This window comes from Amia ocellicauda, chromosome 12 (genome assembly GCF_036373705.1).
Source record: "Amia ocellicauda isolate fAmiCal2 chromosome 12, fAmiCal2.hap1, whole genome shotgun sequence".
Lineage (NCBI taxonomy): Eukaryota > Metazoa > Chordata > Actinopteri > Amiiformes > Amiidae > Amia > Amia ocellicauda.
Window position 1 is genome coordinate 29263490 of NC_089861.1, and position 24275 is coordinate 29287764.

The window sequence follows — 24275 nt, forward strand, 5'->3', positions numbered from 1 at the left end:
TTACATATTTTGTTAATTTTTGAAAACTGGACTGAATATCTGGGTGAGTTTAATGAAAGGGGAAAGAGTGGAGCAGCTCCATTACCTCAGCTCTGGCTCCAGGTTCCAGCACTGCCAGCTCCAGCTCCGCTCCGGCTCCGGATCACAACTAACAAAAACTGTACAGCTCCGCTCCGGCTCTGGGTCCTGGATCTGGCTCCATGCCTCTGAGCACCTATACCTCTGGGGTCAAACATTTATATTTAGATTTAACATTTAGATTTAGACCAAACATTTATTTAAAAGCTATATATTTTTTGACAGATATTTAAGATTAAGTTAAATATTTATGTAAAGGTTAAAAGTTTAGTTTGCAAAGCCCATATTTAGGGTTTAGCTAAATATTTAATCAAACAATAAACATTTATTTTTCTAAATTTAAATATTTATTTAAATATATATATATATATATATATATATATATATATATATATATGTATAAATGTGTGAAAAACAGTATTTACTAAATCTGAAAAAAAAAAAGATTTAAGTTAAATCTGTGAAAAAAGACACTGTGCTGTTTTACATTTGGCATCCCATAAATCAGCTGTCGCAGATATGGAGGTCCACCCAATGCTGAAGCGGTGGGGGGACGTGCTTGTCAGACACATGCGCACAGAGCCTCCGTTAGCCCCTAGACTAATCTGAATTAAAGTATTATTTCCATATGCGGAGAGAAAATTTCAAGAAAGACAAACACGACATAACAAATTGCCTGGGCAGCAGATTAGATGACTCTGGCATGTAGCCTACTTCTTATTGCATAACAACAACAACAACAACAACAACAATAATAATAATAATAATAATAATAATAATAATAATAATAATAATAATTAAAAGTCACTGTTTTGATATATGTTTTATAAAATAAGTAAACTGACTTTTTATTATTATTATTATTATTATTATTATTATTATTATTATTATTATATTGGGTTATTGACATTATAACAGGCTACTGACACCCTGTAAAGAGATTTTAAAATTATAGAATGCATGTACTTTTAAATACAACAAAAATTATTCCAACAACGACAATGATTGGGGTAATATGTAACATTTCCAATCCCCTTTAAACACAACCCATGTAATAACTGCTGGAGCATAGGGTCTCCTAGTTTAATACTTGTACAAAAACCTGTTAATGAACAGATTGTTAATGATCACTTTCCAATTAAAAAAAACGGTCAAACTGCAGTCATAATTGTATTGAGTTTATATATTAATAAGAATAATTTGTAGGTACTGTAGTTTCTTTCAAGGGGGTGCTGGCCTTGAAACACTGTAATTTGGCAAATCATTCACTTCGGCTTGTATAGTGAATGAAAGTATATTTACTTGTTATATCCTCTCTGAGTTTGTTGAAAACCGATTCAGTCTACAGAACATGCAGATTTTTGGTGAACCTTCTTGACTTCTCCAGGGCTGAATCAGTGTCTCACCTGCTCTGAAAATCTCTACTGCAAAAGTACAGTTTTTGGAATGATTTTCATGAAACTATTGCCTCGATTCCACCGTCTGCCGGAGTCCAGAGCTTTTACTGCAAACCGGCCGCTGAGATCCGTCCCTCTGAGGAGCAGCAGCGACTGCGGGTTTGGTTTGTGTTCGTGTTAAAAACAGAGACAGAAACACTAGAGCCTCACAGCCTGACCAGGAGAGGACTTTGTGTCTGTTTTATTCTCTGTGCTTTACAGGATTGGAAACAGCGTAATAAATACACGTTTCTGTTAGAGATACTAGGAAGAGCTGAACGTGTAGACAACATTATATTCAGACAAGCATGTTCACACAAGAATACGTTTCCATGCGCAACAATAATACTACATAGCGAATATGTATTGATATTATTATCATCATCATTTGTGCGAGTATATATGTATTTTAAACGCACAGCGTGACTCCCTTAACTTACTACAGATTTGTAACTGCAAACGATACTTTTTGCCGAATTATTTATAATTTAGTTGCCATCTCCGCCTGGATGCACTCGCACCACCTCAACTCAACCTCTCCAAATCGGATCTGCTCTTTTTTCCCCCACTCTTCCTCACCTTCTGCTGACCTCCCCATCTCGAATCCACCACACTGTCTCATTCTTCTTCAACTAAAAATCTAGGAGTCACCCTCGATCGTGCGCTCTCCTACACCCAGCACATCACCACGCTGACGCGCACCTGTAGATTCTTCCTGAGCAACATACGCCGGATCCGTCCCTTCCTCACCGACTACTCGACTCAGCTGCTCGTCCAGTCCCTGGTCCTCTCCCGCCTCGATACAGCAACTCCCTCCTGGCCGGCCTGCCTGCATCCACTACCCGCCGCTCCAGCTCATCCAGAACTCGGCGGCCCGTCTGGTGTCTCTCTGCCCCGATTCGCACACGCTACTCCACTGCTCCGCTCCCTCCACTGGCTCCCGATAGCGGCACGCATCCAGTTCAAGACACTGACCCTCACCTACCTCTGTCTCACCGCACTGCACCAAGATACCTTCAGACACTCGTCTCTCCATACATCCCCTCCAGACCACTGCGCTCCTCCAGTGCCAGAAGACTAACTCTGCCTCCTCTCCACTCTCCTTCCTCCAGAGACGCTCCTTCTCTTCCCTGAACCCTAAGTGGTGGAATGACCTGCCCACCGAAGTCAAAACAGCTGAGTCCTTGACCTCATTCCGGCGCTTATCAAGACTCATCTTTTCCGACAGCACTTGCAATTTAGTAATTTACTCTCCTGTAAGATTGCACTTATAGCTGGAAAAAATGAAGAGACCACTTAACATTGATTTCTGAATTTGGAGTGGTCTCTTAATTTCTTCCAGAGCTGTATACAACGTTTTGTCATACTTTTGTCATAGTACTCATATTGTTTATTCAATTACAGTGCCCTACCTAATACAACAGAATTAGCATTCATGATCAAACAGGTGGCTGATCAAAGCATTGATCCAGAGACCTGGGTTTGCAACGGGATCAAGATTGAATTGTGGAAAGTTAGAAACTTGCTGAGCCAAACAGATGCAAATCTGCTAATACAATAAATAATGATAATATATGAATATACGATATGTAGAAAATCACGTGTTTCAGAAATCAATACCATTATAAATCTTTCACAATCAGTCATTTGCCTAGTACAAAGCCGCCTAGCACATATTGTTAGTACGTTATTAATAAAATATGTATTAATAATAAAATGTATGTATAGAAGTAATTCAGAATATGCTAGTGTGCTTTATTTTATATATTTGGCATGGGGGGAAAATTGTCTGGTACAATAATCTAAGTGGCTGGTAAAACTGTAAAAACGGTAAAAAGTAAATTTCCCACCCTGTTGTTGATGTGTGATATTATTTAAGAATGTAATCAAGTAGTCATATTTTCTGATTGTTGTCAGGAAGGTTTTTATTTACACATATTTGCACCTAAAAATAGATCAGTCTCTCATAGGTGAGCCTCATAAGCAGCCATGTGGACGGTGCTGAAGTTGTGAGCAGTGGTCTGCAGGATCTTTATGATTGACCTTTCACTGCACTATAGATGACTGAGGGGTCATCCTCCTCTGGTTTGGTGGATCCATTTCTTAAAAATAAGCAGAGCAGAGAAAGATTTGTTACTTTCCGTGAGAGATAGTGTGAGAGTAAACTTTGCACGGCCACTGTTGTATAAGCATTTCATGTATTTATGCAATGTATTTATCATAGCAAAACCTACACTGGCAAGTCTTTGGCTGTGTTTGTATACTTGACAGTAAAACATTAGCAAAGTGTTTTGATTAATACTCTGTTCATGAGCTGAATCCTGGGGCCTTTAGTTTATTGGTTGTGTGGTTAAATTGTATTCAAACATAAACCAAAGAGATTTAAAGTAGTAACCAGCACCTAACTGTCTGAAATATATCATGACACTGCCTGTACTGTCCTGACCAGTTCACCCACAGCCTTGGCTAGCTCAATCACATCAGCTCATTTAAACACCACAGAAATGTGCAGACTTACCCTACTGGTGTCTTGGCTTGGAAGTGAATGGCAGCATAATTGAGATCCTCATCTGGTGCTGCGGCGCTCGGGCCCTTCTCTCCCCCCAGGGTCTGCGAAATGGCTGTATTCTCAAAGAAGATTTCTGCCACCCCCTTTAAGAAAGTTAGTATCCAGTCAGTCCTGCCCATGTAATTGGAAAGTTTGTCCATTCAAGGAGGACAACACCAGGGAGAGGAAATGTTCAGTTATTGTGGCGTTTTATGGGAGGGCTTTATGGAGAGACTGACCAATGATTGAGTCTTTAAACTTGGTTTCCTGCAGTAGTTGTGTGTTGATGAATTGGGGCTGTTTGTGTGCAGTTTGAAATGAGGGGAACAGCAAGAGAGGAGAGGAAAGGGTTTCCATATTTCAGCTTTATCTGTCCTTCATTTAAGCAGTATATTTATTAGTAAAAAATTATTAATGTGCTACTACCTACTACATGTGTGTATATATATGTATGAATTTCTATGTACAGTATATATCTATCTGTCTATCTATAATCAATGTTAATATCCAAGCCTTTACCTGAGTCCCTGAGTTTGTCTTCTCTCCAGAGGGACCAGGCTTCCTCCTTTGGACAAATGACAATTCCAGATGTAGTCAGGTTTGTTGTGGAATAATCTGGTACAGTGGACTTTGATTCCCAAGTATTCATGAAGTTCTAGCAACCCTTAATAACCATGGTATTAATGTGAATTATTTTAGGGGGGTTATGTGACTGAAAGGCTCTGAGGGAGCACGCTGGGAAAGCTGGTGGGATATGCTCAGCTGCACTCTGCGTGGCTTGCAAAGAGAGGGACTAGTTAAGCCAGTAAAATTTAATTAGTTCTGTCACTGGGCCACTCTGAGACGCTTAGTTACTTAGTGTACCAACACGTGATTGTTGATAAACCACATAATACACATGCAATACTCACCTATTAACCGCAATGACAACCACCACCGCTACAATAATGAGAAATAGCACTGTCCCTGACACTGCAAGAATCAGGGCTAAATTCAGTTTACCTGGAATGGAGAAAAATAGAATAACATGTTAAAGAATAAATTCAACCCTGGGGTGATAATGTAGAAAATGGAACTGTTTAGAATATTTAAATAGTTTGAAAACAGGAAACAGAACAATGTGTCCTTTAATCTACAGCCAGTGCTGGCACGATGCCTCTGCTCAGCAATTTACACACCACGCTCCCTTCCCTGTGTGCTCATACTGTTGTATTTTCTAATTGTGTTTTTGTTTCTCAGTAGATTTGCCAAGAGTTGCTAAAGTGACTCAATTAAATCGATTCAGTTTTGTGTTTCACAATCTGTTTTGACAGACACTTGGATGGAAGTGTTTTGTACAAGATGCAGAATTATTATTATATTTCTCATCACACACCATTATCCAGGGCTATTTACAATTGTTACAATTGATCACATTATTTGTGCATAAAGAATGAGCACCAGTAGCAAGTGAACAGAGAATGTCTATTGCATTTTATGAATGTACCTGTATTTTCAGACCTTGTTTAATCTCTGTAGGTTGTAAATGTTTTATTTTTAATATTTCTCATTCTATACCTGCTACAGTCACAGATACAGCTGTAGAGTTGTGAGCTCCATGTTTATTCTGTGCTTCACAGTAGTACTGCCCACTGTCTCCAGAGCTGATCTCTGTAATGTTGAAACTTTGCCCTGATCCTTTCTCCAAGACAGCAGCTCCATTGGTCTTAAACCAGGTGTAGTTCTGCTCTGGTGGGTTTGCATTGCTGCTGCAGGTCAGGGTGACAGAACTGCCTTCCACTATTTCACCAGAGGGGCTGACTGACACTGAGGTGTCCTTTGGGGCGTCTGGAAGAGAGAACAGTCTGAGATCAATCCAGTCAGTTTCCTAGTGCACTGCAACAGTGTTTCCCAACCTTTCAGGCCTAATTAACATGACATTTTGTGTGACAACCCCAATCTCCCACCTGCCCTCCCCACTATAAACAAATCTGACTGGGAGCTTGTCCTGATGGCCAGAGATACGCGTATTAGGGCCACATAGAGTTTTTTTTTTTTCTTATTTAATGAGGGGGGGCACGGGGGGATGGGGGGTTTCTGAGAAAAAAAGTCAGAATAAACTTCTGAGATTAAGTCAGAATTATACATGACAAAGTACCACTGTAAACGTAGATTGACGTTTGACATTAATTTGATATTTGACTCACGCTACCCAACATGAATGAAAAGAGCTGTATCTCCCCATCCACAACAGCTAGTGTTTTCAAACCAATTTTCACATAAAGAAGACCAAATGTGAATTATTTCACAGCCTTTGTTTTAATTGTGAATCATACGAATATATAGTTTTTTAAATCACTTAGACTGTCATGCATTAAGTGGCTTTATGTCCCTCAACAGTAGTTAGAGTGTTCAAACCAACTATGATGTTAGGAATCCAATTGTGATGTGTTTCACAGGCCCTCATTTTATGTGAATCCTACGAATATGTTTTGCAAAACAGTATGCTATACATCATACCACCCTACATACAGACAGATAGCACGCATAACATGGCTTTACCAGTTGTGAATGGTTTCTCTGTTTTACATGTGTACCTTAAGAATAATTACTTTGTTTTGAAACAGATTTTGTGCCCTTTTCCCCCATACATCGGTAAATAAAGAAAGGAAAAGAGACACATGTACTGTTTTTCACAGTTTGAATTGGGTTAGAGCTGATGGGGGGTCCCCTAAGATAAAAAAGTTTTATCTTCTTCATAATGACATTATCCTTCAAGAAAAGGTAATGGGCATAAATATGGAAACATGCAGAGACATCACAGCTGCGTTTTGTGTGCAATATAATGTAATTTTAGATTCCCTGATTCTTTGACGGTAATTATATATTTTTTTAAATGTGTTTATAATGTTCACAGTTCACAGTAGGGCTGGGCAATATGACTTAAAAATAATATCTCGAAATTTTTAGAAGTTTGGACGATACACATTATATATCTCGATATTTCTTGGTTTTATCCAATCAAGCTACAAAATAAGAACAAAGACATTCAAACTTCAAGTATTTCATTAATTGTTAACTATGCAAAACTAACAAGTACTACATGCAGTCTGTCATGGTAAATATATGCAGAATGCAACACAAGTCATGTGGCCCGGGGGGTATGTTAGGTGATGGTGACGCGCCGCTCGGGGAGTTGGAAGAGAGGCTTGAAAAAGCAGACCCGAGTGATGATCTGAGGAGAGATGGCTTGGAGGGAAAGTTGGGGTACCTCCCTGCATCTCCAATAAAGTCTAGGTTTTGTTTGAAATCTTTTGTTTTACGTTTCTTTATTTCATCATCGACCTCCAGACCCGAGCTCGCTACAATATATATATATATATATATATACACTCACCTAAAGGATTATTAGGAACACCATACTAATACTGTGTTTGACCCCATTTCGCCTTCAGAACTGCCTTAATTCTACGTGGCATTGATTCAACAAGGTGCTGAAAGCATTCTTTAGAAATGTTGGCCCATATTGATAGGATAGCATCTTGCAGTTGATGGAGATTTGTGGGATGCACATCCAGGGCACGAAGCTCCCGTTCCACCACATCCCAAAGATGCTCTATTGGGTTGAGATCTGGTGACTGTGGGGGCCAGTTTAGTACAGTGAACTCATTGTCATGTTCAAGAAACCAATTTGAAATGATTCGACCTTTGTGACATGGTGCATTATCCTGCTGGAAGTAGCCATCAGAGGATGGGTACATGGTGGTCATAAAGGGATGGACATGGTCAGAAACAATGCTCAGGTAGGCCGTGGCATTTAAACGATGCCCAATTGGCACTAAGGGGCCTAAAGTGTGCCAAGAAAACATCCCCCACACCATTACACCACCACCAGCAGCCTGCACAGTGGTAACAAGGCATGATGGATCCATGTTCTCATTCTGTTTACGCCAAATTCTGACTCGACCATCTGAATGTCTCAACAGAAATCGAGACTCATCAGACCAGGCTACATTTTTCCAGTCTTCAACTGTCCAATTTTGGTGAGCTTGTGCAAATTGTAGCCTCTTTTTCCTATTTGTAGTTGAGATGAGTGGTACCCGGTGGGGTCTTCTGCTGTTGTAGCCCATACGCCTCAAGGTTGTACGTGTTGTGGCTTCATAAATGCTTTGCTGCATACCTCGGTTGTAACGAGTGGTTATTTCAGTCAAAGTTGCTCTTCTATCAGCTTGAATCAGTCGGCCCATTCTCCTCTGACCTCTAGCATCAACAAGGCATTTTCGCCCACAGGACTGCCGCATACTGGATGTTTTTCCCTTTTCACACCATTCTTTGTAAACCCTAGAAATGGTTGTGCGTGAAAATCCCAGTAACTGAGCTGATTGTGACATACTCAGACCGGCCCGTCTGGCACCAACAACCATGCCACGCTCAAAATTGCTTAAATCACCTTTCTTTCCCATTGAGACATTCAGTTTGGAGTTCAGGAGATTGTCTTGACCAGGACCACACCCCTAAATGCATTGAAGCAACTGCCATGTGATTGGTTGGTTAGATAATTGCATTAATGAGAAATTGAACAGGTGTTCCTAATAATCCTTTAGGTGAGTGTATATATATATATACACACACACACATATACACAGTATGATTTACTGTCACATAACAACAATAACACAAGTAATAATAATCACGCAACACATGCGCTGTAAAATGCTATAGATTCAGGTATATTTAGCACAGCCGGGTTTATAGTGGCGCATTAACATCTGTTAGACAGAGACATTTATTTCTGACTCTCGCGTTTCGATTCTACTTACCAGTACAGCACGTTGTTAATACAAAATAGTTATAATAATAATAATAATAATAATAATAATAATAATAATAATAATAATAATAACTGTTGTACCACTTCACCATCTGAATAAAAAGAAAATTAAACTTCATCTGTTTGCATTGCTTTCCAATTTATTAAAATGCAAACAAACTTTATTATTCATTAATTTTATACAAATTATATCCATCTAAATTAGTGGGGGTGGGGGTGCGATCGCGTATTGTGGGGGGTGCTTGCAGATCCAGTTTAGCCCGGCGACGAGAGCGGGGCGCAACGTGTATCTATTGGTTGTGTGTTATTGTGTGTCAGGTCTCTCCTCATGTCTGTCTGTGTTTCTGATGCTCATTTCTTGCCGCATCTGACACGTGTGGAAGAACCGGGAAGAACGCAAAGCGTCCTAATGACGAGAAATATTGCCGTAAAAATTGCAATTTGCGACACCACGATATAAATGATATAGCATAATATGAAACGATAGACGTTTTTCTATTGTCACACGATATATATCGCCATATCGCACAGCCCTAGTTCACAGTGATGAAATAATGCATCAAAAATAAAAAAAGACGCAAACAGACCACATGCAAATAGCTGACATTAATTTAAAGATTAGTGTCTTAACTCTAAGCATTCTTTTCACTTATAATTAGGATTTCAGAGTAACGTTAGTATAGTTACCTACAATTGTCTGACAAATAAGATTAAACAAAAGTCATATCACAATTAAAACAAAGGCTGTGAAACAATTCATAATTGATTATCATGTGAAAGTTGTTTTGAAAATGCCACAGCTGTCGTGGTTGGGAAGATACAGCTCTTTTCATTCATGTTGGGTAGCGCAAGTCGAATATCAAATTAATATCAAAAGTCAAGCTAACTTTACCTCATCATATATAATTCAGACTTTTTTTCTCAGAATATAACTTCCCCTTTGACAGAAAAAAACACAGTCCCTAAGTGGCCCTAATACACTTCTGTACAGAGCTGTACCATTCTGGTTGGAATTATATAGTTAATATTTAAATAAGTTTTTCCACAACTCCATAGCACACCTGACATTAGGAATTGTGACAATGGTCAGTTTTAATAAGGGGTAGGTAGTATTGTGATTGGTCTCTCCATTTGATACTGGAAAACATTCTCATTATTATTTAGGTGTTAGGTTGATTATTTGTATCCCAGTACATTAAGACATTTAAGGTGGGTAGTTAACATGTTGATGGAATTCAATAAGACACCTAGTTTACCAATCTTCAATTCTGCCAGAACCCCCTCTGACCTCAGCCTTCACAGCTTCAGTGAATGGATCCCCTTCAAATTGTATTCAGCAGGTTTGCATTGTGAGCATTATTTTGAAATGCTTTTATAAAGACAGTTTGGCAGAGAAGCAGTGGTGTCTAGGTGCAAAAAACCAAATCTGATTAACAAGACAGCAAATCAGAGCAGATCAAGAGTAAAATATGTAGATTTGGGAAAATTATTGCACTATTGCAATTATTTAAAAATATATAGATTTAGGAAATTGTAGAAAGATTTTCAATGCATTGAAGTAGTGAGGTTGGACTCCCACTCAGACAGGATGGACTGAGGGTTACCCCACCCCCTCTCAAATCTGTTCAGTTCAAAAACTGCTCAGAATCTGTGACCAAAACATAAAGGAACATGTCATCCCTTGCAGCTAAACTGAATTTTGTGTTCAGCACTTACATTGTACATTCAGTGTGACAGAAGATTTCTGAGCACCAATACTGTTCTGTGCTTCACAGTAGTACTGCCCACTGTCTCCAGAGATGACCTCTGTAATGTTGAAACTCTGCCCTGATCCTTTCTCCCAGACAGCAGCTCCATTGGTCTTAAACCAGGTGTAGTTCTGCACTGGTGGGTTTGCATTGCTGCTGCAGGTCAGGGTGACAGAACTGCCTTCCACTATTTCACCAGAGGGGCTGACTGACACTGAGGTGCTCTTTGGGGCGTCTGAAAGAGAGAACAGTCTGATGATTCAGGGTTTTATTAAAGTGTTTTCAAATTAGAGGGGAAGACTCTCAGTTTGAAACAGCGTTTAAGTGTTGGCCCTTGTATTGTTCATAATGCTTAGCATCCAGCACACTGCTGCTTTAAGAGCAGGGGGAGATGGAATGAGGAGAAGGGAAGTGACGGGAAGTAAGGAAGAGGACAGTAAAAGTGGTAAAGCAGAGAAATAAGTCTATCTGAGTTAAATCAGGCATTAAGGAATAGAATGAAGATCCAAGTTCAGGAATAAATCTTTAACTTCTTTATTAATCAACGGGATGGATGCCACAGCTCTCATGGTTTAACATGATTCATTTGATGTTATTCAGGACTTACATTGTACATTCAGTGTGACAGAAGAGTTCTGAGCACCAATACTGTTCTGTGCTTCACAGTAGTACTGCCCACTGTCTCCAGGGCTGATGTTTGTAATGGTGAAACTCTGCCCTGATCCTTTCTCCCAGACAGCAGCTCCATTGGTCTTAAACCAGGTGTAGTTCTGCACTGGTGGGTTTGCATTGCTGCTGCAGGTGAGGGTGACAGAACTGCCTTCCACTATTTCACCAGAGGGGCTGACTGACACTGAGGTGTTCACTGGGGCGTCTGTAAGAGAGAACAGTCTATAAACAATACAGGTTTAATTGAACACATTTTCTAGTCAGTGCTCTGCAACAGTGTTTCCCAATCTTTCAGTCCTAGTTAATATCAATATTGTGTGCTACACCCCCACCTCCCACCTGCCCACCCAACTATAAACAAACCTCACTCTCACTCAGAACTGGGAGCTTGTCCCGATGTCCAGAGCTGCACCATGTTGGTTGGAATTATTTATTTCATATTGAAGTTTCCCATATCTCCATGGTACGCGGTATTAGGTTGATTATTTTTATCCCTGTACATTAGGACATTTAAGGTGGGTAGTTAATGTATTGATGGAATTCAATTAGAGGGGCTGACTGACACTGAGGTGTTCCTTGGGGCATCTGACAGGAAAGAAGGTCAACTCTTATTTATTATGCAGTGTCAGTAGAGGTATGCTTAGAATACCATTTTATTTGCATATTAGTCCAGGAACTGTTTTTTATTATACTCACATTTGACATTCAAAGTGATCTGTGGAGACTGTATACTTGTATTGTCTTTTGGAGCACAGGAGTAGTTTCCATAGAGTCCATAGGAAACATTATTAAAGCTCAGTGTGTTTGATGTGGTGTTGTAGGTGGGCCGGCCATCCTTAAACCAGGTGAACTCTGTCTGGTTTGGAGAGCAGCTGGTTGTGCTGCAGGTCAGGGTCACATTGTCTACCAGAAAGATCTCATCACTTCCTGTGGACGTCACTGTAACTATCAATGTTTGATCTTTATAAACATGAAAAAGAAACAACATTGTCTTTTAGTTCAGAATGTCCTTGAAAGGATTTTCAAATCAGCATAATTGCTACAGTGTATCTAAATTACATTATCATCATTTAGTTGACACCCAAGGGCATTTATTTATACAGCTGGGTATTTTACTGAGGTAATCTAAGTGAAGTATCTTGCTCAAGGGTACAACAGCACTGCCCAACCCAGGATTTGAACCCACTACCTTCCAGTTACAAGTCCAGAGCCCTAACCATTTTTCATAATGCCAATCCCACAGGCTGTTGGGCATTAAACAAGTGAAACCCCGGCTGACTAGTGACACCCAAGCCCTGCAGTGCTTGCCCAACTGTTTCGGGCCCCTGTGGAAATCCTGGTCACAGCTGATTATGCCTCTGCTGAAAACCAAGACTGAATATATTAGACCCCAATACAAATATATGTTTTCTTCTCTTCAAGCAGAGACATGGTAGAGAATATAACATGGAGTCTTCCAGAAATACAAAGTCACAAAATGTGTTGAACCCTAAGTTGATCACTCAGTGAACACACTGATCAGGGCGGAGACGCATGCCTGCATACAGATGCTACAGTATCCCTTGTGAAAAGAAGATTACTGATGTTTCTCTTCTCTATGTAGAGATAAGGATCTTACCAACAACATTGAGACTCACTCCAGGCACACCACTGTATGCATTGGGTTGCATGTTTATTTTAATTCTGAAGTAATAACTCCCGCTGTCATTGTTTTTTATACCCGTCAACATGAAGCGGCAGCTCTTGTTTATTTCAGTATACTGTACTCTGCCTGTGTAGTCAGAGTCAAGAGATGCCCCATTACTTTGATAAATATAAGGAGGTGCATCCCAGTTAGATGTTATATCCTTTGACCACTTCCTCTCTGTCACTGTGGCATTGTCAGGATAATTGTAGGTACAGGGTATGAGCACAGAGGAGCCTCTCAGGGCACAGATCTGTGACGCTGGATACATCACCACCAGAGCACCACCCAGCACACCTGCAAGACAACAGTTCAATCATAACTATACAGAGAAAGCAAAGTAACACTGTCAATAACAATGAAATACTAAAAATCAGAATGTTGTTAGGATAAAACAGCCTGAACTCAGATGGCTGAAGTTTTACAAATGTGAACACTGTGAGAAGTGACTCTGAAGCAGCATCACTTATTGAGCACCTTGTACATTAGAAAACTAATTAAAGCTCCTTATTTGGAAGTTTCCACGTAATTACCATGTTCCCTGCATTCACAGATTGATTATTTCAGAGAAGCTTTAAAACTGTGTTTCAGGAGGTCAGTCTTACCAGGCAGTATTGACAGAGTCAGCCCCAGGAACACAGCTCCCCTCACACCCATAGCTGCTGCTGCACTTCACTGTGTCTGCTCTCTCTGCCTTTCAACACAACAGGGAAATCACTGAAAAAGATAAAAAATATGACTAATCTTTATTCAGTATGTCTTTACAGTTATGTAACCATTGTTTTAGCTCTGTAATAGTTAATATTTAATATTCATATAAATTGTTTGAGGAATGGTTTGTAAAAAGTGTAAAAATCATACATACACAAATGTACAATGTTAATAACGTTCTGTATGTTTTTGTTTTTGACATGCTGTATAAAAACATTTGGTAACACTTATAAAGTGTCCATTATAAACAATCTATTAACACATTATGAATTATGTTATTGTTAAATGATTATTACAAATTATTAATATATTATTAGATATTGTTATTTAAACTTCTTTGCTATAATACATTATATTTAATAACATACTTAATAAAAGGTATTATAACATGACATTTTCACGCCGACATCAATCTATTATCATAATCTCTCATGCCATTTTTTTCTGCTATTAAACATCTTATAATGCTATTTAATTACATATAAGAACACTGCATTATGTTATAGCTCTGCCTATAAGGTAAGCTTATAAGTACCATTTATAAATTCATTTTACTGATGTATCTCTGAATTATATGTTTTTACTCTGATCTATTCTATGATATAGTATATCATTGTGTTCCATTTGTATGTTTCTCATTACATTGTCAGGTATCCTGACTCATTGCAAAGACAATAAATATGGTCAGCAACTTTTGTCTTCACTTTTTATATCCTGCAAAACATGCAACTGGGACAAAAACATTACATATCCCAGTGAATAGATGATGTCTATACCTTCCATCCAGACCTGTGGATACTTGATAACCATGTGACTTAAATTGTTATTGAATTGTGTTGTTTCTTCTACATCCTACAACATGTTTTGAGAGGTAATACATAACCCAGGTAAGTCACCATCATAATTATTTAACTGCTATTGCTTGCTTGTAGTCATCAAAACATGTTTTACATTGTTGGATCTTTTTCACATCCTGCATCTTTTTACTATGGAGGATGTGGTGAATACACTGCACAGCTAAACCTTCTCTGGCCCATGTTATTAAGAAATATACCTTACTTGAAAACTCAACTCTGAAACCTGCAGCTCTTCAAAGGGAATGCCTGGTGCCAACTGGCAATTACTTGCTTTCATTTATAATAGTATTATTATTATTATTATTATTATTATTATTATTATTATTATTATTATTATTATTATTATTATTTATTTCTTGGCAGACGCCCTTATCCAGGGCGACTTACAACAATGTATAAGAGCATTATTGATATATATCTCAAACTGTCCTATAATCAAGTTGTTAATAAATCTATAGTGCTGCTGCTGTTGTTAAGCATGTATTAAACATTTTGCAACCCCTAAACTAAAGTGGTGCACATTTTAATGTATAACAGCACTTTAAATGTGTATTACTGAAAACAGGCCATATTTCAAAATTTTAACAAAAAAGGACACATAAAAAGATTAGAAAGTGTTTTATTATTTTTACAGGAATAAGAAGTACCAACCTTGAAATATTAAACGTCATGTCTAAATTAGGTTAAGGTGGTTAAACAGTGGTTAAGGTGAAGGTAAAACTGACAAAGCTTAAATGTGAAAGGCAAAATTGAGATCCTAAAAATATTACAAATATATACAGCTCTGGAAAAAAGTAAGAGACCACTTCAAGTTCAGAAATCAATGTTAAGTGGTCTCCAGATTTCCAGAGCTGTATATATAAACAAGTTTGATAATTTTATAACTTATTTCAGTAATGAATGATTTTGTAAATATCTTCTAAAAGCCTGTCAATAGTTCCAGTTTTGTACTGATTAACCAGTGAGTCACTCAAATACATTTAGAGAATTTAAAGAATTTGCTGTTCTGTTCCCTCAAGGATGCCAGATCTGATTTGGTGGTGGTTAAAAAAAAGGGCTGATAGCCTCGGTTAGCTAAATTGCCCCGGTATCTCTGTAGGACTTCTGGATTTCCCCCCTAAAAAATTGCAATTAATGCATCACCTACACAGCAATCAGCCCAATTCAATTTTAGCATCCATCATATTGCTAAATTGTTATCACATTTCACACACACATACACACACGGTGTACAGATACAGTGCTGTGCAAAAGACTAACACAGTAGTGCATTTCCATATTATAATATGTTACATACCCCTTTGATCACAAAAGGGAAAAAATATTTGCTTTAAACATTACAATTTCTGTTAGTACCTGTTGGTGTCCATTTATAACTGAGTGATCCAAGGATCCTATCCAGTCCATTTTTAAATGTTCCCAAACTTTCAGCTTCTATCACATAGCTGGGGAGTTTTTTCCAGATTGTGACGGCTCTGTGTGAAGAAGTGTCTCCTGTTTTCCATTTTGAATGCCTTGAAGCCCAATTTCCATTTGTGACCCCTGGTGCATGTGTCCCTGCTGATCTGGAAAAGCTCCTCTGGTTTGATGTGGTTGATGCCCTTCATGATTTTGAAGACTTGAATCAAGTCCCCACGTAGTCTCCTCTGTTCCAGGGTGAAAAGGTTCAGTTCCCTCAGTCTCTCTGAGTAGGACATTCCCTTCAGACCTGGAATAAGTCTGGTTGCTCTCCTCTGAACTGCCTCTAGAGCAGCGATATCCTTCTTGAGGTGTGGAGCCCAGAACTGTACACAGTATCCAGATGAGGTCTAACTAGTGCATTGTACAGTCTGAACATTACTTCTCTTGTTTTAAATTCTACACTTTTGACAATATACCCTAACATTCTGTTTGCATTTTTATTGCTTCCCAACATTGCTTGGATGGAGAAAGTGAGGAGTCCACATAGACTCCTAGATCTTTTTCATGCGTTACTTCATCTAGATCTGTACCTCCCATAGTGTAATTATAGTGGACATTTTTGTTACCTGCATGTATTACCTTGCACTTGTCCACATTGAATTTCATCTGCCAGGTGTCGGTCCACAACTGAATGTTATCTAAGTCCCTTTGAATAGCCTGTGTTGACGAGATTGTATCTGCTGAGCCACCTATTTTAGTATCATCTGCAAATTTGACAAGTTTGCTAACTATCCCAGAGTCCAGATCATTAATATAGATTAGAAAAAGCACAGGCCCTAGTACTGATCCCTGTGGAACTCCACTAACAACCTCACTCCAGTTAGAAGCACCCTAATCGACACCCTCTGTTTCCTATACAGCAACCAGTTCATAATCCATCTACTTACATTAGCCTGAATGTAGCTTCCAATTTGAGAATCAGTCTTTGGTGTGGAACCTTCAAAAGCACGCACTGTGTAGTGTGTGTGTGTGTGTCTTATATATATATATATATATATATATATATATATATATATATATATATATATATATATATATACACTGCTCAAAAAAATAAAGGACACACTGATATCATACATCGGATCTCGATGAATGAAATATATTAAAGATCAAAATCTTTACTGTACATTGTGTAATTCGTTGAGAATCAACCGATTGAGGGCTGGGTTCAAACTCACACCGAAAATCAAAGTTAAACAATTGAAATCACAGGCTGTTCCAACTTTCATGAATTTCATCTTGGGCACCTCATAATGTGACTCAGTAGTGTGTATGGCCCCCACGTGCCTGTATGCACTCCCGACAACATCTGGGCATGCTCCTGATGAGACAGCAGATGGTGTCCTGGGTGATCTCCTCCCAGACCTGGATCAGGGCATCAGTGAGCTCCTGGACAGTCTGTGGTGCTACTTGGCAGCGTCGGATGCACCGATACATAACGTCCCAAACATTCTCAATTGGATTCAGGTCTGGGGAACATAAGGACCAGTCAATGGCATTAATGCCTTCGTCATCCAGGAACTGCCTACACACTCTGGCCACATGAGGCATTTTCCTGCACCAGGAGGAACCCAGAGCCCACTGCACCAGAGTAAGGTCTGATGATGGGTCTGAGGATTTCATCCCGGTACCTAACAGCAGTCAGGGTAATGTTGGCTAGCACGTGGAGGTCTGTGCCACCCTCCAAGGATATGCCTCCCCAGACCATCGCTGACCCACCGCCAAACTGGTCATGCTGGATGATGTTGCAGAATAGTGGATCTGCCAATTCTGTGCTGGGCTGTGAGCACAGGTCCCACTAGAGGATGTCGGGCCCTCATGCCCACCCTCATGGAGTCTGTTTCTGACAGTTTGGTCAGAAACATGAACACCAGTAGCCCGCTGGAGGTCATCTTGTAGGGCTCTGGCAGTGCTCCTCCTGTTCCTCCTCAAACAAAGGAGCAGATAACGGTCCTGCTGCTGGGCTGATGCCCTTCTACGGCCCTGTCCAACTCTCCTCGTGTAATGGCCCGTCTCTTGCTATCTCCTCCATGCTCTCGAAACTGTACTGGGAGACACAGCTAACCTTCCTGCGACGGCACGTATGGATGTGCCATCCTGGAGGAGCTGGACTACCTGTGCAACCTGAATGGGCTGCAGGTACCGCCTCATGCTGCCAGTAGTGAAAAGGACACTAGCAAAATGCAAAACTAGAGAAGAATCAGTCAGGAAGGATAAGGAGAAACAAATTGTCTGGCCACCAACTGCAAAACCATTCCCTTTTCGGGGGTTGTCTTGCTGTTGCCTTTCCAGTGCACCTGTTGTCACTTTCACTTGCACCAAAACAGTTGAAATTGATTCACAATCGCTTAGGCTTCCTAACTGGACAGATTGATATACATGAATTTTAATTGACTTGGTGTTATACTGTGATGAATATGTGTTCCCTTAATTTTAAGCATATATATACACTCACCTAAAGGGTTATTAGGAACACCTGTTCAATTTCTCATTAATGCAATTATCTAACCAACCAATCACATGGCAGTTGCTTCAATGCATTTAGGGGTGTGGTCCTGGTCAAGACAATCTCCTGAACTCCAAACTGAATGTCTGAATGGGAAAGAAAGGTGATTTAAGCAATTTTGAGCGTGGCATGGTTGTTGGTGCCAGACGGGCCAGTCTGAGTATTTCACAATCTGCTCAGTTACTGGGATTTTCACGCACAACCATTTCTAGGGTTTACAAAGAATGGTGTGAAAAGGGAAAAACATCCAGTATGCGGCAGTCCTGTGGGCGAAAATGCCTTGTTGATGCTAGAGGTCAGAGGAGAATGGGCCGACTGATTCAAGCTGATAGAAGAGCAACTTTGACTGAAATAACCACTCATTACAACCGAGGTATGCAGCAAAGCATTTGTGGAGCCACAACACATACAACCTTGAGGCGTATGGGCTACAACAGCAGAAGACCCCACCGGGTACCACTCATCTCCACTACAAATAGGAAAAAGAGGCTACAATTTGCACAAGCTCACCAAAATTGGACAGTTGAAGACTGGAAAAATGTTGCCTGGTCTGATGAGTCTCGATTTCTGTTGAGACATTCAGATGGTCGAGTCAGAATTTGGCGTAAACAGAATGAGAACATGGATCCATCATGCCTTGTTACCACTGTGCAGGCTGCTGGTGGTGGTGTAATGGTGTGGGGGATGTTTTCTTGGCACACTTTAGGCCCCTTAGTGCCAATTGGGCATCGTTTAAATGCCACGGCCTACCTGAGCATTGTTTCTGACCATGTCCATCCCTTTATGATCACCATGTACCCATCCTCTGATGGCTACTTCCAGCAGGATAATGCACCATGTCACAAAGGTCGAATCATTTCAAATTGGTTTCTTGAACATGACAATGAGTTCACTGTACTAAACTGGCCCCCACAGTCACCAGATCTCAACCCAATAGAGCATCTTTGGGATGTGGTGGAACGGGAGCTTCGTGCCCTGGATGTGCATCCCACAAATCTCCATCAACTGCAAGATGCTATCCTATCAATATGGGCCAACATTTCTAAAGAATGCTTTCAGCACCTTGTTGAATCAATGCCACGTAGAATTAAGGCAGTTCTGAAGGCGAAATGGGGTCAAACACAGTATTAGTATGGTGTTCCTAATAATCCTTTAGGTGAGTGTATATATACAATATCAATCGTTACTTTAAGGAATTAGCAATATTTAACATGAGAAACTAAACGAAGACAAGGGACATTACCTGTAAACACACACTGTTTTTTCCAGTAAAGCGTAACGGAGGGAAATTCCCCTGAACTCTCCTCTTAAAGTGTCAGTGCCACCACACATGCGCACTAACAGCACAACTGCAATATGTACACAGAAGTGCATCTCTATAGAAATTACGCAAACATCTAATGTGTTTAAAGTTAAATGTATACACCGTCTAGGTATTTTTTCAGATTCTGGGAACTCATAGCAAAATCATAATTTATTTTAACTATTAAATACAAACTATCAAAATGAATAGCAAGATCCATCACCTGTTTTAATTTAATTTAAGCTAGCACAACAAAACTAACACAAGAAGCAAATCAGTGAGGGGAATATTAAATAGCAGTCATTTACCCACAAACTTTTAAATTCACGTTACATGTATTATAAGTACATGCATATTAAAATCACAATTCTCTTGAACATAGTCAGTTAAAATTAAATGTTCCACTTACATTTCTCAGCTTGTAATCACATCAGCTACAGTCCTTTGCCTTTCTAGGTAATCTCCCAGGTCCAACTCTTTTATTTCTTATTGGGGTGTTTGTGAAAACCTGCTTTAAAGGCAATTGTTTGCTAAATATGCTAAATATTATACAGGTTTAGAGGGAAGACATATACAGTGAGGGAAAAAAGTATTTGATCCCCTGCTGATTTTGTACGTTTGCCCACTGACAAAGAAATGATCAGTCTATAATTTTAATGGTAGGTGTATTTTAACATTGAGAGACAGAATAACAACAAAAAAATCCAGAAAAACGCATTTCAAAAAAGTTATGAATTGATTTGCATGTTAATGAGGGTTTGTATTTGACCCCTTCGACTTAGTACATGGTTGCAAAACCCTTGTTGGCAATCACAGAGGTCTATGGGATTAAGGTCTGGAGACTGGCTAGGCTACTCCAGGACCTTAATGTGCTTCTTCTTGAGCCACTCCTTTGTTGCCTTGGCTGTGTTTTGGGTCATTGTCATGCTGGAATGCCCATCCATGATCCATCTTCAATGCCCTGGCTGAGGGAAGGAGGTTCTCACCCAAGATTTGACAGTACATGGCCCCGTCCATCGTACCTTTGATGCGGTGCAGTTGTCCTGTCCCCTTAGCAGAAAAACACCCCCAAAGCATAATGTTTCCACCTCCATGTTTGACGCTGGGGATGGTGTTCTTGGGGTCATTCCTCCTCCTCCAAACACGGCGAGTTGAGTTGATGCCAAAGAGCTCGATTTTGGTCTCATCTGACCACAACACTTTCACCCTGTCCTCCTCTGAATCATTCAGATGTTCATTGGCAAACTTCAGACGGGTCTGTACATGTGCCTTCTTGAGCAGGGGGACCTTGCGGGCGCTGCAGGATTTCAGTCCTTTACGGCGTAGTGTGTTACCAATTGTTTTCTTGGTGACAATGGTCCCAGCTGCCTTGAGATCATTAACAAGATCCTCCAGTGTAGTTCTGTGCTGATTCCTCACCGTTCTCATGATCATTGAAACTCCACGAGGTGAGATCTTGCATGGAGCCCCAGACCGAGGGAGACTGACAGTTATTTTGTGTTTCTTCCATTTGCGAATAATCGCACCAACTGTTGTCACCTTCTCACCAAGCTGCTTGGCGATGGCCCATTCCAGCCTTGTGTAGGTCTACAATCTTGTCCCTGACATCCTTGGACAGCTCTTTGGTCTTGGCCATGGTGGAGAGTTTGGAATCTGATTGATTGATTGCTTCTGTGGACAGGTGTCTTTTATACAGGTAACGAGCTGAGATTAGGAGCACTCCCTTTAAGAGAGTGCTCCTAATCTCAGCTCGTTACCTGTATAAAAGACACCTGGGAGCCAGAAATCTTACTGATTGATAGGGGATCAAATACTTATTTCCCTCATTAACATGCAAATCAATTTATAACTCATTTGAAATGCGTTTTTCTGGATTTTTTTGTTGTTATTCTGTCTCTCACTGTTAAAATACACCTACCATTAAAATTATAGACTGATCATTTCTTTGTCAGTGGGCAAACATACAAAATCAGTAGGGGATCAAATACTTTTTTCCCTCACTGTATATATATATATATATATATATATATATATATATATATATATATATATATATATATATATATATATATATGTGTGTGTGTGTGTGTGTGTGTGTGTTTGAAATTGCTTTTTTCAGTCAGAATAACAGAATGAAATTTAAATGGACTTGTCCAATTGGAAGTACTCTAATTTTGTCACACATCTGACTAAAGCACATCTTTTCTGATTTTCAGGCAACAGACATGTCTTAGTGGAAATTGAAACTAGAGAAGCCTAAATAAAATATTGAAAATAAAGTAACCACCTTAAAATGACCTTAAAATTAATTAGATGGCTCCAAAGTGGAGAACTGCAATGCTTCAGAATACCTGGTAATGTAATGAGAAACTTACAAATAGAACACAATGATATGCTATATCATAGCATAGAGCAAAAACATATCACAATTCAGAAATACAGCAGTAAAATTGATTTATAAATGGTACTTACAAGCTTATCTTATAGGTAGAACTATAACATATAATGCAGTCTTCTTATAGTATATATAATTAAATAGCATTATAAGATGTTTAATAGCAGCTAATACATTGCATGTCAGATTATGCTAATAGATTGATGTCAGTGTTAAAATGTCATGTCATAAAACCTTTTATTAAGTATGTTATTAAATATATGATAATGTATTACAGCAAAAAAGTTTAAAAATGTCTAAGAATATATTAATAATTTGTAATAATAATCATATAACAATTAATATCATAATTAATAACATGTTAATAGATTGTTTATAATGGGCACTTAAAGTGTTACCAAACATTTTAAATGTGTATTTTATAATGTTATCTTACTTTGTGTTAATGCCCTCTTTACACTCCAGATTCAACACCAGTCCCAGCTGCTGTAAGAATACACTGGTATCTGTCCCAGCTCTTCAGCCCATTACCTGTGTCAGTGTGCCAGTGTGCGCTGCTGTAGAGCTGCAGGGAATCAGTAATGGCTCACAGACTGTGCTGCTCCAGTGGGCTGCTCAGTGTCTGCTGTGGAGAGATCCTGTCAGCCCCTCTGCTCCCTGCCTGAGAGATACAGCAGCACTGGGGTGACGACACCTGAGCACCACAGCTTTGTACAGGTATGCAGAAGAGCTGTGGTTTACTGTTCTAAGGGGAATAACATGACTGAGATGAGAACAGAGATAGCACTTTGTGTTTATTTAATCCGATCCCTGTTTAGACCTAAGGCTGTTTAAGCAAATAAAAGTATATATATATATATATATAATTTGTAAATAATTTATATTTTTTACAATGTGTCAGATATTGTAGTTGGCACAATCTGTCAGTGAATCAGTGGCAGCACAGGGACACTTCAATGATAAAAACACAATATTGGAACAAGTCCAGTCACTGTATGTGTAGCTTATACATTGCTATATTGCTGTGTTGTCAATGTCAGCATTTGTATATTTGTAAACATGTGAGTTCACTTATGAGTTCAGGGAGAAAAAATAATTGTTCAGTAGTTGATTTAAACAGCCAGGTATTTCTAAAAGGAGAGATTGATTTTTTTCATGTTGCAAAATGGTTTCATGTAGACAGTTATTAAATGCATTGTTGTGAAGCAATGAATGCTGTACTTACTATTTCCAATACAAATACTCATTACACTGGAAATTCAGTTTGTGTTCCAGTAATCATTTTTAATTAGTTCCCTGTCAGTAAATATGCCCTTCCTCATTAACATGTGAATACTCTCTATTTGGCTTCAAGTCTAAAGTTCACATTCCTGTTCATTGTGATAAAGAGGAAGGTGCTGAACAGGACTTCAGCATTTGAGCACAAGCTTCCCTCAGCTGAAGATCCCTAATCAGGAGTGTGTTTGACACAGTATAAGTGCCACCTGTGTCTGTGCATCACTGACAGCACTAGATCAGTAGTACAGGACAGCGACAGTGTATTAAACAAGTGGGGGAGAGGCTGAGCCCAGTTCTGTCTGCTCAGTGCATCTGTGGCATCAGTGGAGTGTTTCTGAAACAGAGGCTGAGAGAAGAAATCAAAGCTTTAAAAGTGGCTAATTAGGAAAATAATTCCATTCAGGACACAGTCATTCAAAACACTTAGGAGATTGTTTATACACCAGATGACATAGGGGGTCCCGGGCACTAGTATTGGGACAGACTATGAATATCAGCAACACATTTTAGATAATTTAGTTTAGATGTTTATACTGTTTGATAACCTCATGCATTTTCACTGTAATAATGGCTCAGTTTATATGGAGGAGACGTGGCTGTTTTTCTCATGTGGTTTTGGTTGTATGTTCCGGGAAATGTGCTTCAGGAAATGTGATCATACTCACTAATATTCATCGTAATTTTAACACTGGTCTTCGGATTTCAGTTGGACTGTTCAGGTTAATAGTCATTATTGAGTTCAATTAATTCCCGCTTGTGACCTTTTTCTTATTAATTTACTTTTTATTCAC

The 24275-nt window shown here is 39.3% G+C and overlaps 1 protein-coding gene across 2 annotated transcripts; it reads right to left on the bottom strand.

Moving 5' to 3' along the window:
• Positions 1-3420: 3420 nt before the first annotated feature.
• Positions 3421-22899, bottom strand: LOC136764880 (B-cell receptor CD22). 2 transcript variants are annotated; one of them, XM_066719242.1, is made up of 11 exons: positions 22738-22899; positions 13579-13690; positions 12908-13270; positions 11986-12249; positions 11228-11494; positions 10589-10855; positions 5620-5889; positions 4974-5064; positions 4582-4627; positions 4033-4166; positions 3421-3616 (listed from the first exon to the last, which is right to left on the bottom strand). In XM_066719242.1, exons 2-11 carry the CDS (start codon positions 13628-13630, stop codon positions 3547-3549), a joined length of 1824 nt encoding a protein of 607 aa, XP_066575339.1. In that variant the 5' UTR covers positions 13631-13690; positions 22738-22899; the 3' UTR covers positions 3421-3546. The 2 variants fall into 2 exon arrangements, with proteins under 2 accessions (XP_066575339.1, XP_066575340.1); XM_066719243.1 differs by having other exon boundaries at positions 22643-22899.
• Positions 22900-24275: the final 1376 nt, after the last annotated feature.

Coding starts and splice junctions, on each gene's coding strand:
- LOC136764880 (XM_066719242.1), bottom strand. CDS start 13,630: ATGGGTGTGAGGGGAGCTGTGTTCCTGGGGCTGACTCTGTCAATACTG. Junction 11,495..11,985: donor GATCACTTTGAATGTCAAAT/GTGAGTATAATA, acceptor TCTCTCTTACAG/ACGCCCCAGTGAACACCTCA. Junction 4,628..4,973: donor GTTGTCATTGCGGTTAATAG/GTGAGTATTGCA, acceptor ATTTGTCCAAAG/GAGGAAGCCTGGTCCCTCTG.